The sequence below is a fragment of the Mesoplodon bidens genome (genome assembly GCF_964165515.1).
Source record: "Mesoplodon bidens genome assembly, chromosome: 18".
In the NCBI taxonomy this organism is placed as follows: domain Eukaryota; kingdom Metazoa; phylum Chordata; class Mammalia; order Artiodactyla; family Ziphiidae; genus Mesoplodon; species Mesoplodon bidens.
The window spans coordinates 27532875-27554599 of NC_138175.1; the positions used below are offsets into that span (position 1 = coordinate 27532875).

At 42.9% G+C, this 21725-nt stretch overlaps 3 protein-coding genes across 16 annotated transcripts in view; 1 reads left to right on the plus strand and 2 right to left on the minus strand.

Moving 5' to 3' along the window:
* CNOT1 (CCR4-NOT transcription complex subunit 1) overlaps positions 1-12863 on the plus strand; it is a 104961-nt gene extending 92098 nt beyond the window's left edge. For all 8 annotated transcript variants that reach the window (XM_081216863.1, XM_081216862.1, XM_081216867.1 and 5 more), the window contains 10 exons: positions 913-1161; positions 2132-2295; positions 2503-2620; positions 3777-3878; positions 6598-6771; positions 7752-7901; positions 8586-8766; positions 10268-10400; positions 12209-12343; positions 12524-12863. In XM_081216863.1, coding sequence (XP_081072989.1) covers positions 913-1161; positions 2132-2295; positions 2503-2620; positions 3777-3878; positions 6598-6771; positions 7752-7901; positions 8586-8766; positions 10268-10400; positions 12209-12343; positions 12524-12602 — 1485 coding nt within the window. In that variant the 3' untranslated portion in view covers positions 12603-12863. The remainder of the gene's footprint in view (positions 1-912; positions 1162-2131; positions 2296-2502; positions 2621-3776; positions 3879-6597; positions 6772-7751; positions 7902-8585; positions 8767-10267; positions 10401-12208; positions 12344-12523) is intronic.
* Positions 12864-13869: 1006 nt separating this feature from the next.
* SETD6 (SET domain containing 6, protein lysine methyltransferase) lies at positions 13870-18534 on the minus strand. Of its 2 annotated transcripts, XM_081216886.1 has the most exons (9): positions 18455-18534; positions 18138-18227; positions 17912-18056; positions 17691-17832; positions 17370-17564; positions 17120-17240; positions 15278-15458; positions 14986-15128; positions 13879-14845 (listed from the first exon to the last, which is right to left on the minus strand). In XM_081216886.1, the coding sequence occupies exons 1-9, from the start codon at positions 18479-18481 to the stop codon at positions 14540-14542; spliced, it is 1350 nt and encodes a 449-aa protein (XP_081073012.1). In that variant the 5' UTR covers positions 18482-18534; the 3' UTR covers positions 13879-14539. The 2 variants fall into 2 exon arrangements, with proteins under 2 accessions (XP_081073013.1, XP_081073012.1); XM_081216887.1 differs by lacking the exons at positions 17912-18056; positions 18138-18227 and having other exon boundaries at positions 13870-14845; positions 18455-18533.
* A 916-nt stretch (positions 18535-19450) lies between these two features.
* NDRG4 (NDRG family member 4) overlaps positions 19451-21725 on the minus strand; it is a 98505-nt gene continuing 96230 nt past the window's right edge. For all 6 annotated transcript variants that reach the window (XM_081216894.1, XM_081216896.1, XM_081216893.1 and 3 more), the window contains one exon: positions 19451-21598. In XM_081216894.1, coding sequence (XP_081073020.1) covers positions 21444-21598 — 155 coding nt within the window. In that variant the 3' untranslated portion in view covers positions 19451-21443. The remainder of the gene's footprint in view (positions 21599-21725) is intronic.

Below are 21725 nucleotides of genomic sequence, written 5' to 3' on the forward strand. Positions count from 1 at the left end.
CTTTTCTGCTCCCTCTTGATCATAGCAGTCTATCCTCATTTCTCCCCCTGCTTAGTTTTTCAGATTTCATTGTACAAAAGTCCCTTTGCTGGCCTTCTGTTTTTCCTAGGGTATATTATTGTCATTTCAGCTGTGTTATTGTTTATCAAGGGACATTTAAATTGTTTTAAAGTTTCCAAGATAATGGTCAAGTTTTCATTCTGGGCTTGGTTTCAGCACTGACCTCCTCCCTCTGCAGCCTTAATGCTTGTTACACTATCTTCTTTTTCTTCTTTCATACTAGCGAAATAACTTCTCTGCTTCACTTCCAACTCATATGTCATACAATTTGTACTTTATCCTTTCTTTTAAATAAACTTGCCCTTTCCACTTTATCTTAATTTACATTAAAATAGCCAGGTATGATCTGTGAGCATTTTGCTTTGGTACCTACTTACTGTATAAATTATTATTTGATTTTCCTAGTGCAGATAGCTGGAGTTTCAAAAACTTTGTTGTTATTGGTTAAGTCAGTTAGAAGAAATTATGTGAGAAACTAAAATATATGTAACTTAATCTCTTACTTGGGGAAAATACACATTGACCAGAATGTCTTAATATGACTTAATGGTTTATTAAAAGTTGGTTTAATTTGCATAATTAACTTTTGAAATTATTGGCTATGGACTGCTGTTAAAAATTGCCATGTTATTATCTCTCAACTCCCGTCAAACTTAAAACTGAAGGAATTGTGTCATGGATCCTTAATGTAAAAGTCATTTTCATGACCCCTTTTTTTTTTTTTTAAACAAAGTAAGAATCAGAAATGTGACCAATAGGATTGAATGAAAGAATACTTCTTACATGAAAATTAAAATTTTATTCATGTGTATTATCTCATTGTGCCTTGTAATGTTTTTGTTCCCTTGGTAGATGCACCAGCAAGGAATCCTGAAGACTGATGACCTCATAACAAGGTTTTTTCGTCTGTGTACTGAAATGTGTGTTGAAATCAGTTACCGTGCTCAGGCAGAGCAGCAGCACAATCCTGCTGCTAATCCCACCATGATCCGAGCCAAGTGCTATCACAACCTGGATGCCTTTGTCCGACTCATTGCACTGCTAGTAAAGCACTCAGGGGAGGCCACCAACACTGTCACAAAGATTAATCTGCTGAATAAGGTCTGAAATCCTTTCTTGCCTTAGTCTTTGCACACTTGAAGTCTGTATCAGTGGTTCTCAACCCTCCAGGGCCCTCAGAACATTTTGTAATATCCCCTTTTCTGTCCAGATATTAAATTCATAGATAATATGTCAACATAATCACCGAATTTTAGAGGAAGAGTATGGTGCCTTAACTGAAAGACACCCCTCCCCTAAAACAAAACAAAAACATATAACGTATTTTCAGTATGTTAATGTTTGGTAATGAGTACACCAGAAAGTAGGTAGTATGAGATTTGCCCCCATGTACAGAATCACTGTGAGTGAGATGGCTAGACATGTCCATTGATAACAAAAATTGGCAACTCAAATACCATGAGTGACATTGCAGTTGTCTTGATTTCTTGAAAAGGAACAAAGCAGAATTTCTGTTTGATTTATGCAGTTGGAATTGCTGGAAATTTGAATGTTAAGATAGTGCAAAAATGAACTTAGAGCTTGGTCTTGGATAATTACAAATGGGTTCACATACATCCCCCGCTGTTCAGTGATAAAATCAAGTGGAATGCAGGATAGTTCTTAAATATTTCTGCAACCTAATAGCATACCTGACCTTCTAAATGCCAAGAGAAGTATAAATCATTTGCCTCTTGTCAACTTTGTCAGACCAGAAAAATTAGGTTGTTTGATTGTGTTAATATGATAAAATATGATGTACCATGCTGATTTCTAGAGCTTTAGAAAAACTTGTGGAAAGTATACATGTCTAGTATACTTCCATATACAGGGGTATGGAAATTCAAAGAAACCATGCAAAATTCTGTAGGGCAAATCAAACCCCAATGCATGGTCCCTTTGGCTACCAGTATGTAATTTTATATTTCCTTTCATGTGGGGCATAACGATGCAAGGTTAAAAAGCATGGCTAGACAGTGGTAAATGAATTATCTTCATGATTTACAAGCTCTATAATCTGTGTGCTCTGTAGGTCCTTGGTATAGTAGTGGGAGTTCTCCTACAGGATCATGATGTTCGGCAAAGTGAATTTCAGCAGCTTCCCTACCATCGAATTTTTATCATGCTGCTCTTGGAACTCAATGCACCTGAGCATGTATTGGAAACGATTAATTTCCAGACACTTACAGCTTTCTGGTGAGTATTGTTGAATATAATACTGTTAAGGATTTCCTGTTAAGGATTGCTGTTGTAGTGCAGTAAAATCTGAGAAGTAGAACTCCTGTGGATTTGAGGCATGTTGATTCATAATGCAGCTTACATGTTGTCTACTTAATTATATTCATGTATTTTTTTTTAACCATATTTAAGCTTGTGCTTCTGACTAAGGTTTTCTTCTTTCAGCAACACATTCCACATCTTGAGGCCTACCAAAGCTCCTGGCTTTGTGTATGCTTGGCTTGAACTGATCTCCCATCGGATATTTATTGCAAGAATGCTGGCACATACGCCACAGCAGAAGGTGTGGCTGCAGTTTATCTCCTACAGACGACGACTGTAACTACCTGGGACTTATTAGCACTCTTAGTCATTCAGTAGTCATTGTACTTCTTTCAGGCTTAGTTGGGAGTTCTTATATTTAATGTGGAGTCAAGTCATAGAGAAAGGCTTAACAAGTACTTGACTGCCTCTGCCTGAAAGCCATTCCTCAATGATTTAGGGTACTGCTTCTCCAAGTTGTTGTGAGTCACCTTATGTCAATCTCTTAAGGGATTTTCAAAAAAAGTTGAAACCTTAGAGCACCTCTGTAGACAGCTATGTAAAACTCTGAGTAATGGAACTCAGAAACCTGCCAGTTTTACAGGTTCTCTAAATACTAAAGGCTCTCACATTCAGGGTTGAGGACCACTGGTCTCTACTGTATCTGAAAAATTAAGATCAAATTTGAGTAAAGAGTTTTTAGTCTTAACTGTGAGTAAACAATATGAGAAGTTTCTCTCCCATCTTGCAGCTAAATGGCAAATGAGTACTCCAGGAAGTACCCTTGATTGCCCCTTCAGATCAGGAGACTATGTAACTACTGTGTGTTTAGTAAAAAAAGAAAGTGAAATAATCCTTAAATGGATTTCGTTTTGTTTGACAAATAAGTGCATTCCAGGAGGAGGGAAAATATATTTAATAAAAACTACTCCAAAATGAACATAATTGGTATAATTGGGATATGGTGAGGAGGCCAAGTTTGGGTGAAAATAGAGGATTCATGTTGTAAATTGGATGAGGTTATTTGCCAGGAGTTGATGAATTGGGAGTGGGAAAATAAATTGAGATCCAGGACTTAAAAGAAATTAAGAAAACAGACCCAAGTTTCTCAGTTGGCTACGTGTTTTGTGTTCTGTCTGAAAGTTCCTCCCCCTATTTAAAATGTTGCTACAGGCACAAGGACCTATATCCTGGAGTTTCTGGGGCCAGTTTGTTTCAAATATCATTTCCTATTATCTCCATAATTTTGCTTACTCCTTTCTCGAGCCAGTCAGTCTTTAAGAGAGGTGCTAATGTCCATATTCTCTAGCTATATGAAAAGATAATAAAGTCACAGCGTAGCTGCTTGGGCAACGTTTTTGGTGGCAGGACGACAGCTGACTGAGGATAATTATGACTCATACATTTCTTTCTTTCAGGGATGGCCTATGTATGCACAGCTACTGATTGATTTATTCAAATATTTAGCGCCTTTCCTTAGAAATGTGGAACTCACCAAACCTATGCAAATCCTCTACAAGGTAATTAATTTGGAGTTCTAAAATTAAAATAATTAAAACTTAACACTTAAAGCAGTTAAAAACACTTAAACACTTCAGCTGGGAATATGAGGTCTAATGTTTGTTTTTATCATTAAGCTTTATATATATATAATTTATTTATTTTTGGCTGTGTTGGGTCTCCATTGCTGCACGGGCTTTCCCTAGTTGTGTCAAGCAGGGGCTACTCTTCATTGCGGTGCACGGGCTTCAGTAGTTGAGGCTCGTGGGCTGTAGAGCGCAGACTCCATGGTTGTGGCGCATGGGCTTAGTTGCTCTGCGGCATGTGGGATCTTCCCAGACCAGGGTTCAAACTCGTGTCCCCTGCATTGGCAGGCGGATTCTTAACCACTGCACCACCAGGGATGTCCCTATCATTAAGCTTTTAAAGTATAACATATATTCAGAAAAGTACAAAAATCAAACATATTTGCATAACCAGTACTTGATCATAAGGCATTCATATGTTCATATATGTGTATACCAGTTAACTCTTTCAGAGCACATTAGAATTACTGTTTCTCCCCATCCTTACCTTACTTGAAATTGTTTTCCGTTTTAGTCATTTTGTCAGTTGTGCAGTAGGATCTCATTGTGGATTTAATTTGCGTTTCCTTCATTTCTTAATGAGATTTTTGTGGCCATTTGGGTAGCCTCCTTTTGTGATGTTCTTCTTCCAGCCTTGTGCTCATATTCCTATTGGATTATCTGGGTTTTTCTTATTTATTTTAACAGGGATTCTTTATGTATTCTGGATGTAAGCCCTTTGTTGATGTATATTCAAACATCTACTCTTGTGGCTTGCCTTTTCACTCCGTTAAAAGTAATGTGTCTTTTGAGGGATAGAAGCTTTAAATTTAATGTAGTCAAAATTACCAGTTTTCTTCTTTTATTATATGTTGCTTTTTGTGTCTTGGGTAAGAAATCTTTGCCCATCTCAAATTGCATTCTGTTTTGCATGTGCCTGCCCCCTGCCCAAGAAGCCATTAATTCTGGCTTTTACATTTACACTTAAAAAGAAAACTTTATTTTTGTGAATAATGAGGTTCATTTCCTCCCCCTTCCTTACACTCTCCAGCCCAGTAAGTGTGGTAAGGTTTTTCAGCACCATTTTTAAAGTTCTTCATTTCATGTTCAATTGATTTGGCACCTGTATCAAAATAGTTGACTGTGTATGTTTGGGTACCTCTCTAGTTGATCTGTTTATCTGTTCTTAGGGCAATATCAAACTGTCTTGATTGTAAGACTTACTGTAAAGCTAGTGTAATCAGGTAGAATAAGTCCTCTTCAACTTTGCTCTCTTGTAACATTATTTTGGCTATTCTGTATCACTTGCAGTCCCATAAAAACTTTGTAATCAGCTTTTCTTCCAAAAACTTGCTGGGATTTAGATTGAGATTGCACTGAATATGTAGATCAGTTTTGAGAAAATAGACATCTTAATAATAATATTGAACCTTTCAATTCATGTATATCTCCATTTAGTTGTTAGGTCTTTAATTTTCCTCTGCAATGCTTTCCTTAGACATATTCCCAGATATTGATGTTTTTGTGGAATTGTATAATGTTTTTATAAATCTGTAGTTTTGTTTTGCAGATACCATTATCTGGTTAAGGAAATGCCCTTCTATTCATAATTTGCTGATAGTTTTTAAATCATTTAAATGGGTATTGAATTTTATTGGATGCTTTCTTGAATTCAAGATCATGTAATTTTTTTTTTTTTGGTCAATGTTTTAAATCCATTAATTTTCACATGCTCATGCTTAAACTGCCATTATATTCATTTGTGGATCATTTGGTTGTGATATATCACTGATTTCCATTTATATTATTTAGGATTTTTTTTTTTTAATTTTCATGTCACATTTTGGTATCAAGATTATGCAATCTCATTGAAAGGGTTGGAAAATGGTCTCTCTTTTTCTATTAAGATTGTGAATAGTGTTAATTTTTCCTTAAATATTTGTAAGGATTTGCCAGTAAAGCCATCTAGGCCTAGTGTTTCTTTGCAGGAAGGGTTTTAGCAACATATTTAACTTCTTTATTATAAAGTACTGTTCAGATTTTCTTTTTTTGTTTGGGCTTTGGTAAGTTGGATTTTAAGTAATTTGTGTACTTTATCTGAATTGTCAAATTTATTAGCATAAAATTGCTTAATACTCTCTTAAACTGTCTTTCACATCTGTAGGAATTATAGTGATGATACTTTTTCATTCCTGCTACTGGTATTGTGTTTTCTCTATCAGTCTTGGTAGGGTTTATCAGTTTTATTAATCTTTTCACAGAACCAACTTCTGGTCTAACTTTGATTTCCATTCTCCACCCCCATACTTCAAAAAATTTTAAACTGACTTCTGCTCTTTTTCTTCTACTTACTTTGGTTTTCATTAGCTGTCCTTTTTCTAATTTTTGAAGATAGAAGCTTATATCACTTTTATTTTTTGTTTTTGTCTGGCCTCTTCTAGCACATGCATCCAAGATTATAAACTCTGGGTACCTAGTTTTTCATGATTTCCAGATGTAGATATTTTGATAAATCACTTGTGATATTATTGCTAATGTTAATTAAAGCCTGCATACATATGATGCTTTTGCCTTTTTTTTTTACTTCAGTTAAATTCATAATAGTAAAAATGCTACTCCTATTTTCTTACTTAATGTAGAAACAGCCAATGTTTTTCTTGTTTTTAAAAAATAGGGCACTTTAAGAGTGCTGCTGGTTCTTTTGCATGATTTCCCTGAGTTCCTTTGTGATTACCATTATGGATTCTGTGACGTGATCCCACCTAATTGTATCCAGCTAAGAAATCTGATCCTGAGTGCCTTTCCAAGAAACATGAGGCTCCCAGACCCATTCACTCCTAATCTGAAGGTAAAGTTCTAAACAGTTCAAGGAAAAGCAAGTTATATCTTAGTATTTTAGTCCTTTCTCTAGTAAGTGGGGTATTTGCTGTCCCCAGCACACACACCTACAAGTTATTTGTTGGGTAAGGGTGCTCTTTGGGGGAAGCTGTCATGTTATTAAGCCTGATAAAGTATGATACTGCTGCTGAATATTGATTCACAGTATTCGTCTAGTTGCTGTTTTCAGTTTTGATATTAAATTTAGCTATATTTACAGAATCTCAACCTAGGTATTGGGCCCGTCATTTGCTGGGTGGCCCCAGTGGCACAGAATTGCAGAATAGACACTTGTAATGTCATATTTCACAGGTGTTTTGGATTTGTGTACTTGTGTTTTGTTTCAATTATCAGAAGGAGAGAAGGGACTGTTTTAAAAATCATACCACCCTGACATGGCTATTGTAATTTTTATGTATTTTTTTTACTCTTCTTTTCACATGCATTTTTTTTTTAAGTAGCAAGTACAGTGTCTTGTTCTGCTTGGAGCATCAATGTCTTGTTCTGCTTGGGGCATCTTTTCAAAGACTAGGGCTCTTGGTGAGCAAGGAATCTCATTCTGTACTCTTGTTTTGAAATCCAATTCCAGGAAAAACACAATTAGTGGTATCAACTAGACTTCTCTACAAAAGGTACCTATCATGCCTTATTTTAAGAATGAGAAAATAGTATAGAATGAGAGATTACTATCATTTTGTATATGGGTACCTTTAATTAGAAGAATCTATTTCTTCTAATTAAAGATGAGTAATAGCACTTTGCTGTACAGCAGAAATTAACACAACATTGTGCTGTACTTCAATAAAAATTTCTTTAAAAGATTGATTACTCTTCAAGATGTAAAGTGTATAACTTTAGAAAAACAATCCAACTACTTTCTAGCATAGATACAATTTGCTGTTAAGGCCTACAGATGCTTCTGATTGTGATTCTTGTATTTGTTTGTGGCAGGTGGATATGTTGAGTGAAATTAACATCGCACCCCGGATTCTCACCAATTTTACTGGGGTGATGCCACCCCAGTTCAAAAAAGATTTGGATTCCTATCTTAAAACTCGATCACCTGTCACTTTTCTGTCTGATCTGCGGAGCAACCTACAGGTTAAGTGGTTTGACTTAAACTCTTGGTTGTGTCTTTCACTTTGTATGCACAGTCCTATGCATGGTCTCTTGTAAGTTAGTCTTTTCAACCTGCTTTAAAGGTTTTAAAGTACATTGTCATTTTTAATGGTTGGATGAGATTAACTGGGTTATACATTTTACCAGTGACAAGCTATATAGCCTTGGAAGAGGCAGCCAGGGAATGGACTGGTTTTCTGAAAGAAAAGGTTGCTGATAATCATCCCCTACTCCAAGACTCTTCTAAGTAAATGGATTCTGGTTCGATTTGCTGTATACAAATTGATTGAGGCTGTATTATCTTTCCAGTCTTTCCATATCAAGAAACCACATGTTTTTCCCTCTCCAAATCTTTTTTATAAGTGAGATAGTGCATATTTTGACTTTATAAACTTTATTTTTGTGCTGGTAACTGTCAAAGCTTTGTTTTCCCAGGGGAAATCATATTTCTGTTGTTGACACAACTACCCTTGTGCAACTGTGTATTTGTTAAATAACCTCACAAATTCAAGCAGATTTCTAAAATTTAAGTCACAGAGGATATTGGGAACAGTTCAGCTTTTCTATGAAAGGCATAAAAAGGGTTCTTAGAAATACTGGTGCCTAAATCCGATGCCTAAGTCCTCTGTGACAGTAAGTCAGGAGCTTTCTGTTTTGTTCATTTAGGTATCCAATGAGCCTGGTAACCGCTACAACCTCCAGCTCATTAATGCACTGGTGCTCTATGTAGGGACTCAGGCAATTGCACACATCCACAACAAGGGCAGTACACCTTCAATGAGCACGATCACCCACTCTGCTCACATGGACATCTTCCAGAACCTGGCTGTGGACTTGGACACTGAAGGTGAGTGAAGCCAGCCTAGTTCTCAGAGTCAAGTTTTGTGCACTTTTTGTCACTGTCTGGTCCCAAAAATACTTTACGCCACAATAGAGAATGTTCTGTCAATATGGTTATGGGTCTGGCTGGTTATGAATAGAACTTCCCCTACCTGCTCTGCAAAAAAGTTCACAGTATAATCCTATTGTAGGTTGCATCTTGCTTGGTTGAACTACAAATTTTGGTGTTCTGTATAGTAGATGGTGACCAACGATATAGTCCTGCTCAGCCTAACACGCATACACTTTAGGAGGATGCCTACTTCTTTAACTTGGCTATGGATTTTTGAGAGTCTAATTTTGAATATATACTACTTGCCTATTTGTAGGAGGGGGTTTGAGACAGCTTAAAATCAAGATTTAACACAAATGAATACCATTACGTCCAGAGCCCAACAAAAAAAGTGGATAGCCTTTAAGTAAGTGTTAAAGCTCACTGTGATGGCCTTACAAACCTCAGTAATATCAAGCAGAGGGAGACAACCAAATCCAATTAATACTTACTCCAATAAAGTTTAAACTAGCATTTCTCAAAGTATAGTCTGGGAACCCTTAGTGGATTATCCCCAAGACCCTTATAGAAGGGTCGTGAGGGATTTCCCTGGTGGTCCAGTGGGTAAGACTCCACTCTTCCAATGCGGGGGGCCCTGGTTTGATCCCGGGTTGGGGAACTAGATCCCGCGTGCATGCAGCAACTGAGGAGCCAGCATGCTGCAACTAAGACCCAGTGCAGCCAAAATAAATATATAATAAATAAATAAATAAATAAATATTTTTTAAAAAAGAAGGGCTATGGGGTTAAAACTATTTTAATAATAAAAAGACATTTGCTTTTTTTCACACTCATGTTGTCACAAGTGTACAGTGTTGGTTTCCAGAGGCCACATGAAATAACCATACTGGAACAGATTGAACATAAGGGCAGAAATGAGAATCCAGCAGAATGTGAAACAGTGACACTCTTCTCTAAGTTTTTTGGGGGGAAATACTTAAATTTTTTATTAACAGGTTATATTAATATGCAGTAGGTCTCATTTTTAAATAGACTAATTTTTTTAACTACATTTTTTTTCCTGCGGTACGCGGGCCTCTCACTGCCGTGGCCTCCCCGTTGCGGAGCACAGGCTCCGGACGCGCAGGCCCAGTGGCCATGGCTCACGGGCCCAGCCGCTCCACGGCACGTGGGATCCCCCCAGACTGGGACACGAACCGGTGTCCCCTGCATCGGCAGGTGGACTCTCAACCATTGCGCCACCAGGGAAGCCCCTACAATTTTTTTAATGTGAAAAATAGTGAAATAAAACCCACAGAAATGAACTCTTTGGGGCCCTGAGCACCGCTGGTTGAAACCAAAGGATAACTTGAGAACCTATATCAGAAATGCAAATACAGCCAGTTAGAATGATTTGTCTTCTCACTTTGGCCTTTCAGAGCAAATTCTCGCTAAGCTGGGTTTTCTTAATATCTAGGTCGGTATCTCTTCTTGAATGCAATTGCAAATCAGCTGCGGTACCCAAATAGCCACACTCACTACTTCAGCTGCACCATGCTCTACCTTTTTGCAGAGGCCAACACTGAAGCTATCCAAGAACAGATCACAAGGTAAGAGAGAGGTCTGTTTCTCAGAGGGTTCTAAATGGAGCCTCTTCCCCTTTATTATGAATTCTGAGTGGTTTTTTCCCTATGCATTCCATGTTCACTGAGCATCTTAAATGTGTTAAATAGTTGTGAACGAAATGGGCATGGTTCTGCCCTCCTGAAAATTATTCTGATGGATGCAAAAAAAATCACAAGTAGAGAATTACTAATCACTCCTGAAACAAAGTTTTCAACAAAAGGCACAGCATTTTGATAGACCAGGAGTTTTTCTCAGGTGGTGGTGTCAGCATATTTAACCAGTCCTGAAACACCCAGGCCTTTTAAAGGCCATGTTAAAGAACTTAGACTTGTCATTACTTCTGGGTTGGAAGGTTTTAAGCAGAGAAATAACAGGATCATACATGTGTTTTACTAACAATAGTTAGGAATCTGTTGCAGATTGCTTGGACTATGTACAGCATTGGAGATCAGGAAATGGGTACATCCTAGTGAGAGATATATACACAAACTTAAAAAACTGGACCAGACTTGTTAAACTTGGCCCTTCACCTAATAGTAGTTTCTGAGTATTAGTATTCCTTAGGTTTATATACTAAAAATTAACTAGTGTTTTATTATTAGATGGTAAAAGTCCTATTTTGTGGACTATATAAAGCTTTAGTGAACTTCCTCGAACTTAAATCTTTGTTCTTGTGCTTTATTACAATCCTTAGGGTAAATTTAGAAGTACAATCGGTTAGATCAGAGGATGTGAAGAATTATCCCAATTTACACATGTACTACTAGTAGTAAAGTTCTTATTTCCTATTTACTTTCATTGAGTATGTATTCTTTAAGTGATTATCTTCTCTGTGTCGTGTAATCTATTATCCTTTACCTTAACTTAGTCTTCTAGGCTCAGTAATGGGAAGAGGAGGGATTCAAACCCATGTTTGTTATGTAATTCTAGAATCTACCTGCATTTAACCATTCTATAGAAAAGACTTAAGGGAGGATGAGTGTTAGGATGTTGATTATAAACATTTTGTTGGGGAGAGGATTTGAACCTCTGGGTGTAAAAGTTTAAGTTCTATGCAATTGCCGCACTCTGCCACCTCAACAAAGCCCTGGTCTTGGGCAGGTATGGTTTGCGCTTATTTATTAAGTTGAGATTAGATCATTAATTGTTTGAAGGTGCTTATTTAAAGTTGGCCTTATTCCTCTTGACCTTTCGTACTGGGAGAAATGTGTAATAATAGATAGAAACCGACCTGGATTACTCTGGTCTGAACTCAGATCACGTAGGACTTTAATCGCTGAACAAATGAACCCTTAATAGCGGCTACACCATTAGGATGTTCTGGTCCAACATCGAGGTCGTAAACCCTATTGTCGATATGGACTGTAGAATAGGATTGTGCTGTTATCCCTAGGGTAACTTGTTCCGTTGATCAAAACTTTCGATCAATTAAGTGATATATATGCTTTGGCTAGTAGGCCTAGGCTTTAATCACTTGGAGGATTTTTTGTACTCCGAGGTCACCCCAACCGAAATTGTCAGCCCATATAAAACTTTGTTATCCCTTGGTGGTTTGGGTTTGTGATTTTTGGATTGATTAATTGAAGCTCCATAGGGTCTTCTCGTCTTACTTTGTTATCCCCGCCTCTTCACGGGGAGGTCAATTTTAATCCACCTGCCTTTTGTAAAGCTAACAACTTCTGCATGTAGTGTAATAATCAGGGAAAAAGTGTTAGGAAAAAAGACAAATGGAGAAGTGGTCATGAATTTGTATGTTTCTCTGCATTGACTGACTTTTTCTTCCCTTCCCCAGGGTTCTTTTGGAACGGTTGATTGTAAATAGGCCACATCCTTGGGGTCTTCTTATTACCTTCATTGAGCTGATTAAAAATCCAGCGTTTAAGTTCTGGAACCACGAGTTTGTACACTGTGCCCCAGAAATTGAAAAGTGAGTTAAAAGTAATTTTTAAATTGTTACATTCTTAAGACAGAAGAATGAGAATCATTTGATGGCTCCCGCTTGGATGGGTGATTAAGAAGGCCATAGTAACCAGAATTAGTAAGACGCAAGGTTTTCGTCAGACCTGAAGTTTTCTCACAAACTTGTTTAACTGTCTCCATTCTTCAGGTTATTCCAGTCTGTTGCACAGTGCTGCATGGGACAAAAGCAGGCTCAGCAAGTAATGGAAGGGACAGGTGCCAGTTAGATGGAACCACATCTCTGTTGTAAATTTGTCAGCCTGGAGGTCCCACTGTACCAAGTTCATAAACTGGCTGAAGATCCTTTCAGCGCTTCCTGACTTTTCCGGCCCTTTGGTCTCGGGTATCTGCCCCAATTACCGTTTGGGTCAGCTTCCTGTCTATGTGGACACGTTCCAAATTCAAATGCATTTTTTTGACTCCTGGCCAACATTTAGAAGATGCTGTGAATATCATTTTGAACTTGTGTAAATATATGAAAGAGAAAACCTTTGTCTGGAACTTCTTGGGTTTGTGCAAAATGTGTCCAAGGCAAGTAGATGAACTGGTGGTACCTACTTCCCAGCTTATAAATTGAAGAGGTTGCTGATGCCGTGCACTTGTTGGGGAGGTGGGCATAGCTCCATGTCATCTGACATTCCTGGTGTCCCAAAGAATAGCAGGAAAGCCAGTTTAAATACTATGTGACTTATTTTTTTAAATATGGATGGGGACCTTGAAAATCACAAAGTTGTTAAAAAATGTGGATGTGTAGAATTTGGTATGCCAGGAAACATGGGAAGAGTTCACAATTGAGATCCCGTGGATTTTTATTTTGCCTCTTCCCCAAATCTAAAGCCGGCTGCTGGCAGAGCATCATTTTCTCTTTTCTGCTGGAGAATACATCCCCCTGGGCCCTGTGAGACACTTCTTTTTATAAAGGGAAGCCAAACCAGGCCTAAAGTTCCCCCATCATCTCTCTCCTGATAACTTGTAAACTGTGCGGAAAGGAACCAAATATTACGAATTGTCCTTCCCCATTATCCCAATGAATGGCCATACAGACTAAGCCGAACAACAAAGTCAAAAGGACCAATACAGCCCTTTTTGTAAGGATTTTGAATGTTTTGTAAATGTATTGGTCCACGTGTTGTTATTTTGTAGCCTTCCTAGTTCCTGGGCTTTAGCTTCCCTACTTGTATGTGTATGCATACTGTAGTCAAACATTAAAGTCATGACACACACACACGAGTCCACTGTGCCTTTCTCAGTAGCAGCCAGTGCTGGTGGTGAGGAGGAAAGTGGACCACCCAGCCTTCCCATTGGGGCCACTGGGGAACACCAACTTTTGCTGAATGGTAGGTTTTCCCACTACCAATTTGGCATCTTTAAACAAGGAAGTGATTTTTGTGTAGTGTTGTTTTCCAACAGTGAAAAATTATTGGAGCAGGTTTCTATAATTAAACAATTTCAAAATGCCCATTTTAAAAACATCCTTTACCCTCATGGTGTTTCCATATATATTTTTTAACATCTTTATTGGAGTATAATTGCTTTACAATGTTAGATATAATTTTTAAAAGAAAAGGAGTAGGTATATATTTAAAACTTACCTAATATATACCTTACCTTTCATGACTGTCAAGTTTTATGGCCAGAGAGGACAGAAAGGTTCAAGATTAAATAGTAGAAATCTTACACGGGGACTTGAATGTCATTGGTGTCTTAAGCGTGAGTTGTGCCATCTAGGCTGCTTAAGGAATTTAAACAATTGCTCAAACAGGAAATAGTTGCTAAATAAGGGAAAGTGACTTGTTCAAAATAGACCTGGATTTAAACCAGGTCTACTTTCAAAGTCCATGTTATTAAATGCCAGACTACAACAAAATGTATCACTATCACATTTCTGCTAACTTTGGATCAAACTGAGAACCAAACAGCTATAAAATTTATTAGTGTTAATAACCATAAGCAGCAGTTCCCACATCTGCTGTTCCCAGTCCTTCAGCATGTCGCTCTTACCTTGGAATTCATCCTAGACAACAGTTTTGCTACTTTTCCTTTTGGTATTTAGTATGAAATGCAAAACAAAAGGTCCAAATTATCCTTCTTTTCAAGCATCAATGTGTACCAGCTTAGCAGAAAGTTCTTCTCCTGGACATTCCTTCAGGAAAAAGGGAACCTGCTAATTTGTCAGTTCCAACAATTGGTGTAAGATCATCTTCTGACCATAACGAACCTGTAAGGCTTGCTGTTCCCTCCAGCTGAGTGTGGCGTAGACCTCCTTACTACTGAGTAAATCTTGCTCAGTTTTTAAGTCTGTGGCATAGGTTTGCAGGGTCAACAAAACACTGTCCCGAAGAAGCTGTCTCCATGATGCTTTGAGTTTGGGGATATTTGTGATTGTCAGGCTGTCCTCTTCCCTTTTATCATCTCCCCATCCATCCTGGTCTTTAAATTCTCTGAACTCCTCAGCAGGCATGCACAGTACCTAGAAGCAACCATGGGGCCCTTTACTTGTGTATTTCCAAAATGGATTTAGAGAAGCCAGCCTATCCTGACAGCATTTAAGTGTCCTCTCCATCCATGCCACCTTTCCCCGCACCTAGATCTAAAATTTTGAGCATTTACCTTGAGTGTCATGGCCAGTTCTTCTTCTGTCAGCACCTCCTCCCGCCCAATCACAAAGGCTCCCTCTTCCCCTACCATCTCCAGTTTGCATAAGAAATCCCAGCGTTCATACAGTAGGAGCCTTTCAGCTTCAACTTCTGTTCCTACAGACAGAAAGTACTGGTGTGAACGTCAGTCAGTATACCCAAGAGCTCATTTCTCCTTAGTCTACAAAAAGGGAGCAACTACTATTGGCAGAGCACCTGGGGCAGGGATGGAGACATACACCACTGTCCAGGGTTTAATCACTCACCCTGTAATGCTGCTTCACGAACCGTCACCATCTGAATGTCAGCCGTATCATCCGTGTTGTCAGGATACGGTTCAGCAAAACCATACATGTGAATCAACTGCCAGTTAGCCATTTGCCCATAAGTGTTGAAAATCTCATGGCCTTTAGGAATGGGCTGAGTGGCCACCATCCGAAGACAATTCTGGGGTGGAAGGGAGAAGCTGGGGCCAGGCCCTTCCCAGGCCAGCCTCATGAAGATTACTTCCCTCCTAGGAGGGTACAGTTCCCTCCAGCAGCTATAGTTCAGTGATGGGACTGACACTATACCTACCAACATTCTACCTTTAGTTCTTGTTAAGATCCTGTACTGTAGAATAAAAGTGGTGAGGCTTACAAAGGTCAAAGGTCATCCCAACGGTTTAGTAGGTAATCTCCACTCAGTCATCTCACAAACACTAAAAAAGTTGCTAGCTGGCTTCCCTGGTGGCGCAGTGGTTGAGAGTCCGCCTGACGATGCGGGGGACACGGGTTCGTGCCCCGGTCCGGGAAGATCCCGCGTGCTGCGGAGCGGCTGGGCCCATGAGCCATGGCCACTGAGCCTGCGCGTCCAGAGCCTGTGCTCCGTGGTGGGAGAGGCCACAGCAGTGAGAGGCCCGTGTACAACAACAACAACAACAACAAAAGTTGCTAGCTTTGGACTTCTCTGGTGGTCCAGTGGTTAAGAATCCGCCTTCCAATGCAGGGGACGCAGGTTCAATCCCTGGTGAGGGAACTAAGATCCCACATGCCACGGGGCAACTAAGCCCACACACCACAACTAGAGAGAAGCCTGTGCACAGCAACAAAGAGCCTGCGTGACATAACTAAGACCCGACACAACCAAAAAAAAAAGTTGCTAGCTTTACAAAAATGAAGAATTAGGGACTTCCCTGCAGTCCAGTGGTTAAGACTGCTGGGGCCCAGGTTCAATCCCTGGGCGGGGAACTAGGCTCTTCGCAGTGTGGCAAAAAGTCAACAAAACCCAAAACACCCAGATCCAAGTAGGAACAGCAAATGGACACAAGCTTTTAAAAGTAATAGCCAGGGACTTCCCTGGTGACACAGTGGTTAAGAATCTGCCTGCCAATGCAGGGGACACGGGTTCAATGCCTGGTCCAGGAAGATCCTACATGCCACGGAGCACCTAAGCCCAACTACTGAGCCTGCACTCTAGAGCCCGCGAGCCACAACTACTGAGCTCGTGTGCCTAGAGCCCGTCCTCCACAATGAGACGCCCACACACCACAAAGAACAGTAGCCTCCTGCATGCTGCAACTAGAGAAAGCCTGCATGCAGCAACAGACCCAACACAGCCCAAAATAAATTTATTTTAAACAGCCATTTCCTAATTTCTAATTCCATAAACTTAGATGTTTTTTTTGCAACTTTCCACTTAGCAAATAGAATTGATACAAACACAGCCTTGGTATCATCTTAAACCGGTCTTAGGAACATCCCCTCTTGTGAAAAGTATTGACTATGGCTGTTCCAGATTGCTGTCCACAGGGCCTGGAAACAATCTTGGCTCACTGGCACTGCACAGAACAACCAACCTATAGAACCAAATCAGTGAGGGTGCAAGGTTTATCAGAGGATTAACCCCAGCTTTCTTGGAAGGTTTTGAGATGTTTCATGTTCAGGCGATTTCAGTGGAATACACAAAGTACACAGAAGAGGAGGTAATTCCACCTACACATTTTTAGTATGAGGAGAATGGAGCCTGTTTAGCTCAACTGCCAGGCCAGCATAAGTGACACACCGGTTTGAATCAAATGCCCAATCATCAATGCACATAAGAACAAGAACTGGGACAGATCCACTCACTGGAGAGTATTCTAGATTGGCATTGTGATTGGCTAAGTGGTTTAGTACGTCTGCAGCAGGCACCATCAAAGGGGAGTTTGGCTCCTTTTCATCATCCTCTTCCTCCAGTGGTTCCTGAAAGCTGCCACAGAGAGAACTTTGCTAAAGCCCAGTGCAGGGTGAGAGACGAGTGGGGTTCACTGTTCTTTCCCTTCTAGTCCCTCAATAGAGTTCTAAAAAAAGGGTCCTTTTTAAGGCTCCGCTCACTGACCTGTAGGCCATCACAAGAGCCACGAGCTGGCGGTAGAGTTCCAGAGAGCGAACCCTGGGGCTGAAAAGATCGGGGTGGGCTTCCATGAAGGGCAGCACGATGGAATAATACTCGCTGCGGATGCTGGCCAAATCCTTCTCCACGGCCTCGGGTACGCCGGTGCCCTGCAGCAATCGCCGGCGCTCCTCCTCTGGCCTGCAGTGACACCCCCACCCAGGTTCTTCACACCACCTACCGGGACTAGCGCTTGGAACCCGTGTCCCAAGGGCAGGGCGGTTCGAGCCAGGCTACCTACGGTGCTGCCCCTCCTACGGCTCTCACCAGAACATGGGGTGCTCCAAACGGCCCAGCTCGGGCCACAGCGCAAAGTAGGGGCTCCAGGGCGAGGCCGGGGCCTGCAGCTCGTGCAGCAGCGCCAGCAGCAGTGGCACCCATCCCGACTGGCTCTGCAGTGCGCCTCGCTCTGATGGAGACAAAGAGGTTAGGGCCCCGGCCGGCCCCGCAGGCCCACCTCGGCGTCCCACCCTCGCCCGCGTGCCCACCTCGCTCCAGCAGGCCGCTGATTGAGCAGGTGTGCTGCGACAGGAGTGCGGCCCGCGGCACCGCGAACAGCAGCTCCCCGGGCTGCACGCTCTCCCGGGCCACCATGCCGTAGCCGGCCACCGTGCCCTGCCGGCTCACCGCCACCTGAGCAGGGAAAGCGGCCGGTCAGAGCTAGACCGCGCCCGCTTCCCCGCCGCGCCCGCCTCAACCCCGCCCCCCACTCACCTTGGGACTCAGCTCCAGTCCTACCCGCCGGCACCAGCTCAGGAAGCCGGCCACCGGGGCCGGGTCCTCGCTGCCCGCAAGCCCTGCCACCTGAGATAAGCAAGCGCAGTGGCGTTGCCACGCCCGGAAGAGCTCGCTGCGGGCGGAGAAGACGGCGGCGCGCGCGCGGAGAAAGGGCCGGGGTTGGGGGAGGGGATGTGGAGCGCGGCAAACGACCCGCGGCAGGCCGCGCAGCCGCGTGCGGGGCGGCTCTGCGGACGGGGGAGCGGCGAGGCGCGGCGGAGAGGGGTGCGCCTGCGTCTGCCGCCACAACTCACCCGCCGGCGCTTCGCCTGGGTCGCCATGGTCCAAGGACGCGCAGCCCCGCGACTCCGCAGCCCCGCGCAGCCGCTTCCGGCGTCCGGGGGCAGGCCTCTCAGGGGCGGGGCCTATGTTCCCGCCCCGGGACCACGTGACGTTCGTTTCGACTTCCACGCGGAAGACGAGTGGGGGTTTGCACCTGGTCGTACAACCCCTGCTGAGAACATCCTTGAGGCCGGGTCTCCCCACTTGGGTTTAGAAAACGTGCCGCCGGGTGCAGGAAGATGTGTCCCCTTGCCGCCTTGAGCCTGGTCTGAGCCAGGTACAACCCTTCCCAGTCTTGGTCTGTGACAGCTAAAACCCCTGGGGGTAGGAGTCCGGTTGAAAAATCCCATTTCTGGATGAGAAGGGAAGGCCTCGCAGGAGGCCGGCTGGGAGTGCAACTAGAGCAGTTTGTGCAAGTGTTTCGGAGTGGTGTGGTCAGGGCTCCCAGAACTATTGATAGAATAGACCCGCTCAGTTTTTCATCTTCTGCGTAGCACATGGAGGGGCTTATTTTTATTTACTTGCTTCTTTAGTTGCTGACACACAGCAGGAACTCAATATCTATTTATTGGGTAAATGGCTGAGTAAATGAATCAGAAATGGTGGTTAAACATGGGGAAATAGCATGCCGTTAAATTTAAGAAAATGAGGCAGGGAATATAGAGGTTACAGGTCTGGGTTTTGAAGTCAAATACTGTCAAGGCCACCTCCCAGCTTGGCCTCTTATTAGGGCAAATTCAGTTTCCTCAACTGTGAAACTAAGATAATTAGTATCTACCCTATGGAATTAATGTAAGGATTGGTAAGATAATGTGACAAGATATGGAAATACAGAGATAGATGGAAACGCCTGTCTTCACTCTGAACGGTCAACCCCACCTAAACCCAAGAAGCACCAGCCTCACCAGCTTAAACATTCTGTCTCTTCCAAAGCGTCTCATGATGGGCATGGCATCACCATACTCAAATTCTTCTTAGTTTCTTTATTAGTTTTTCAGCACAGTTAACTCTCTATGTTGACAAGGGTTTTTGTTTTACATTTTGTCATCTCAAAGCCTCATGACATCAGGCACCAGAATACACAAAAGTAGGCTCTTCACTTTGTACAGAGAAGAAAATAACAAATTCCATTAATAGTTCACTTTGACCAAAGAAGACACAACCTCCGATGGAAAGCCACACGCCAGAGTACCCAATATACATATATATATAATGTATAGATATTTATAGATCTCATCTGAAAGAACACGGAAAAAAAAATCCAAGATTCACAGCGCTATCTACAGTAAGAGGGATTAATTCTACCAGCTTTTCAAACAGTTACATTCTATATTCAAAGGAAGCACGTGAGTGAATAGAGCTAACAGACTAACACTCCACTGGGCTCTATAATGGCTTAAGATGACAGAAGGGGGTGATGTGTGCCGAGGAAATGTGGATGCAGGTGTCCCCTCAGCCCCCCCCACACACACCCACCCTCCACAGCCCTGCATTTTTCATTGCTCTCTCCTCTTCTCTTTTTTACTCATTTGGGGGCTTGTGGCAACTGATTTAGGCTCAGAGACAAATGACTTCTGGTTCTTGAGCCAGGAGATTCTACCCAGTAAGGTGGATGAACAGGAAGTATATGGCATAGCCCTGGGCTTCAGCTGGCTGGAAGGGGCTGGGGTGTGTGGGGAGCCTTTCTCCTCTGCCTGGCCCTTGTTCACTTCAGGAAATGTCACCTCCCACCCCAGGACCCAGCAAGCCCCAGCCTGAGCCTACTCCAACTGGCTAGGATGGTGATTTGGGACTGCCAAGTTCTGCTATCTTGGGCCAGTTTTCTCCAAATGAACTCTCTCAGTGATGCCTACGTGAAACTTTGGCATAGCTTGACTAGAACTCTCCCTAGAAATGTTTCCAGTGGCCTTGGCCATGCTGCTGCTGATTAAGTTGTCCTCCATGGAACCTAGGGGTGAAAAGGGGGTCTCTGGGGGAACTCTATAGGAACTCTGAGCCACCACTGCCTGCTGGCTTCCAAAGGCAGTCACCAGGAAGTTCTCAGAGGCGTACCCAACACTCAAAGGCTATCCCAGCCTTTAACCTCAGCCCTAGTCGGCTCCCTAGAGGCAGAGGACCAGGTGACTTTCTGCCTCAGAAACGGGACAGGGCCAGGAGGCGGCAGACTGTGGGCTGGAAGGGACAGTCTGTGGGGTTCCTGCCCTCAAGGTCCTCTGTGTTCTGTCTTCCTTGGGCAGAGAAACCCCTTTCAGCCCCTACCTGCCTGGCCCTACAGCACCAGGCCCACCCAGAGAGCACCAGGAAAACTAATGTCTGGTAGAAGCGCCCCCTTGTGGCTACTGTTCAGATGATTGTCACGGGTGCTAAAATCAGAAACAGATGTGCTTGATGGTGGGGCTCGGGGGTGGGAAAGGGGCCTGCAGAGCTTCAGGGCTCCTGCCTCTGAGTGCCCCCTGCCGCTGTCTCCTGGTTCCCATGCCAGTGCCTGAGCTGGACCCTGTGTTTCTGCTGTCCCAGCACCTACCACCTCAAAACCCCATCCAACCTGCCTGCCTGAGGGAGTCAACCCATGCTTTCTTTAATCCAGGATATTATCCTGGATCCTGGCCAGAGAAGGACTCAAAGTCTTCCCTTAGCTAATCTCCTTCTTCCCTGGAGCCCTGCCCTGACCGTGCCTGGGCCTTGGGGAACTGGAAGAGAGGGTCTAAGTCAGCCAAGTTAACGAGGTGAGGGAGGGGGTGGGGTAGGGAAGGAGTGAGCCCCTCAAACCATCTGGAGACTGTTCCACTGCAGCATCTAGGACGGATCCCCTCATCTTTTTAAACGAAAGAAAAGTAACCCCATTTCCTCCCCTTCGCCCTCGCAAAAATAAACTAAAGGGGAAATGAGCTGCGCAAGGATGGCAGTGGGACGTCGATGCAGGTTGGGGGGCAGGTGAGCATCTTCGTGGGACCAAGGGCTTCAACAGGACACCTCCATGGTGTGGTTGACCTGGCCCAGCCCCTCACTGCTCTCTGAGTGGGTGCAGGCCTGCGGGCGGCTGCCATCCACCGAGCTGGCGCTGGTGAGGGACGAGGTTCGAGAGCGGGCGAGACGAGTCATGCTGGCCGAGGGCACTGCAGACAGAGAGGGCACTGGGGGTGAGGACCAGCAGGCGGGGCCGGGCACAGGCAGGCGGGAGAAGGATTTACACAAGCAAAGCGGCCAGCGAGACCCGTTCTTCCGACAAAGGCATGGAGGCTC

Excerpts from the sequence above, each read along its gene's own strand:
- SETD6 (XM_081216886.1), bottom strand. The coding sequence starts at position 18,481 with ATGGCGACCCAGGCGAAGCGCCGGCGG. Across the intron at positions 18,228-18,454 it reads CCCAGGCGAAGCGCCGGCGG|GTGGCAGGGCTTGCGGGCAG; the intron begins GTGAGTTGTGGC and ends TGCTTATCTCAG. Across the intron at positions 17,565-17,690 it reads TTGGAGCACCCCATGTTCTG|GCCAGAGGAGGAGCGCCGGC; the intron begins GTGAGAGCCGTA and ends GTGTCACTGCAG.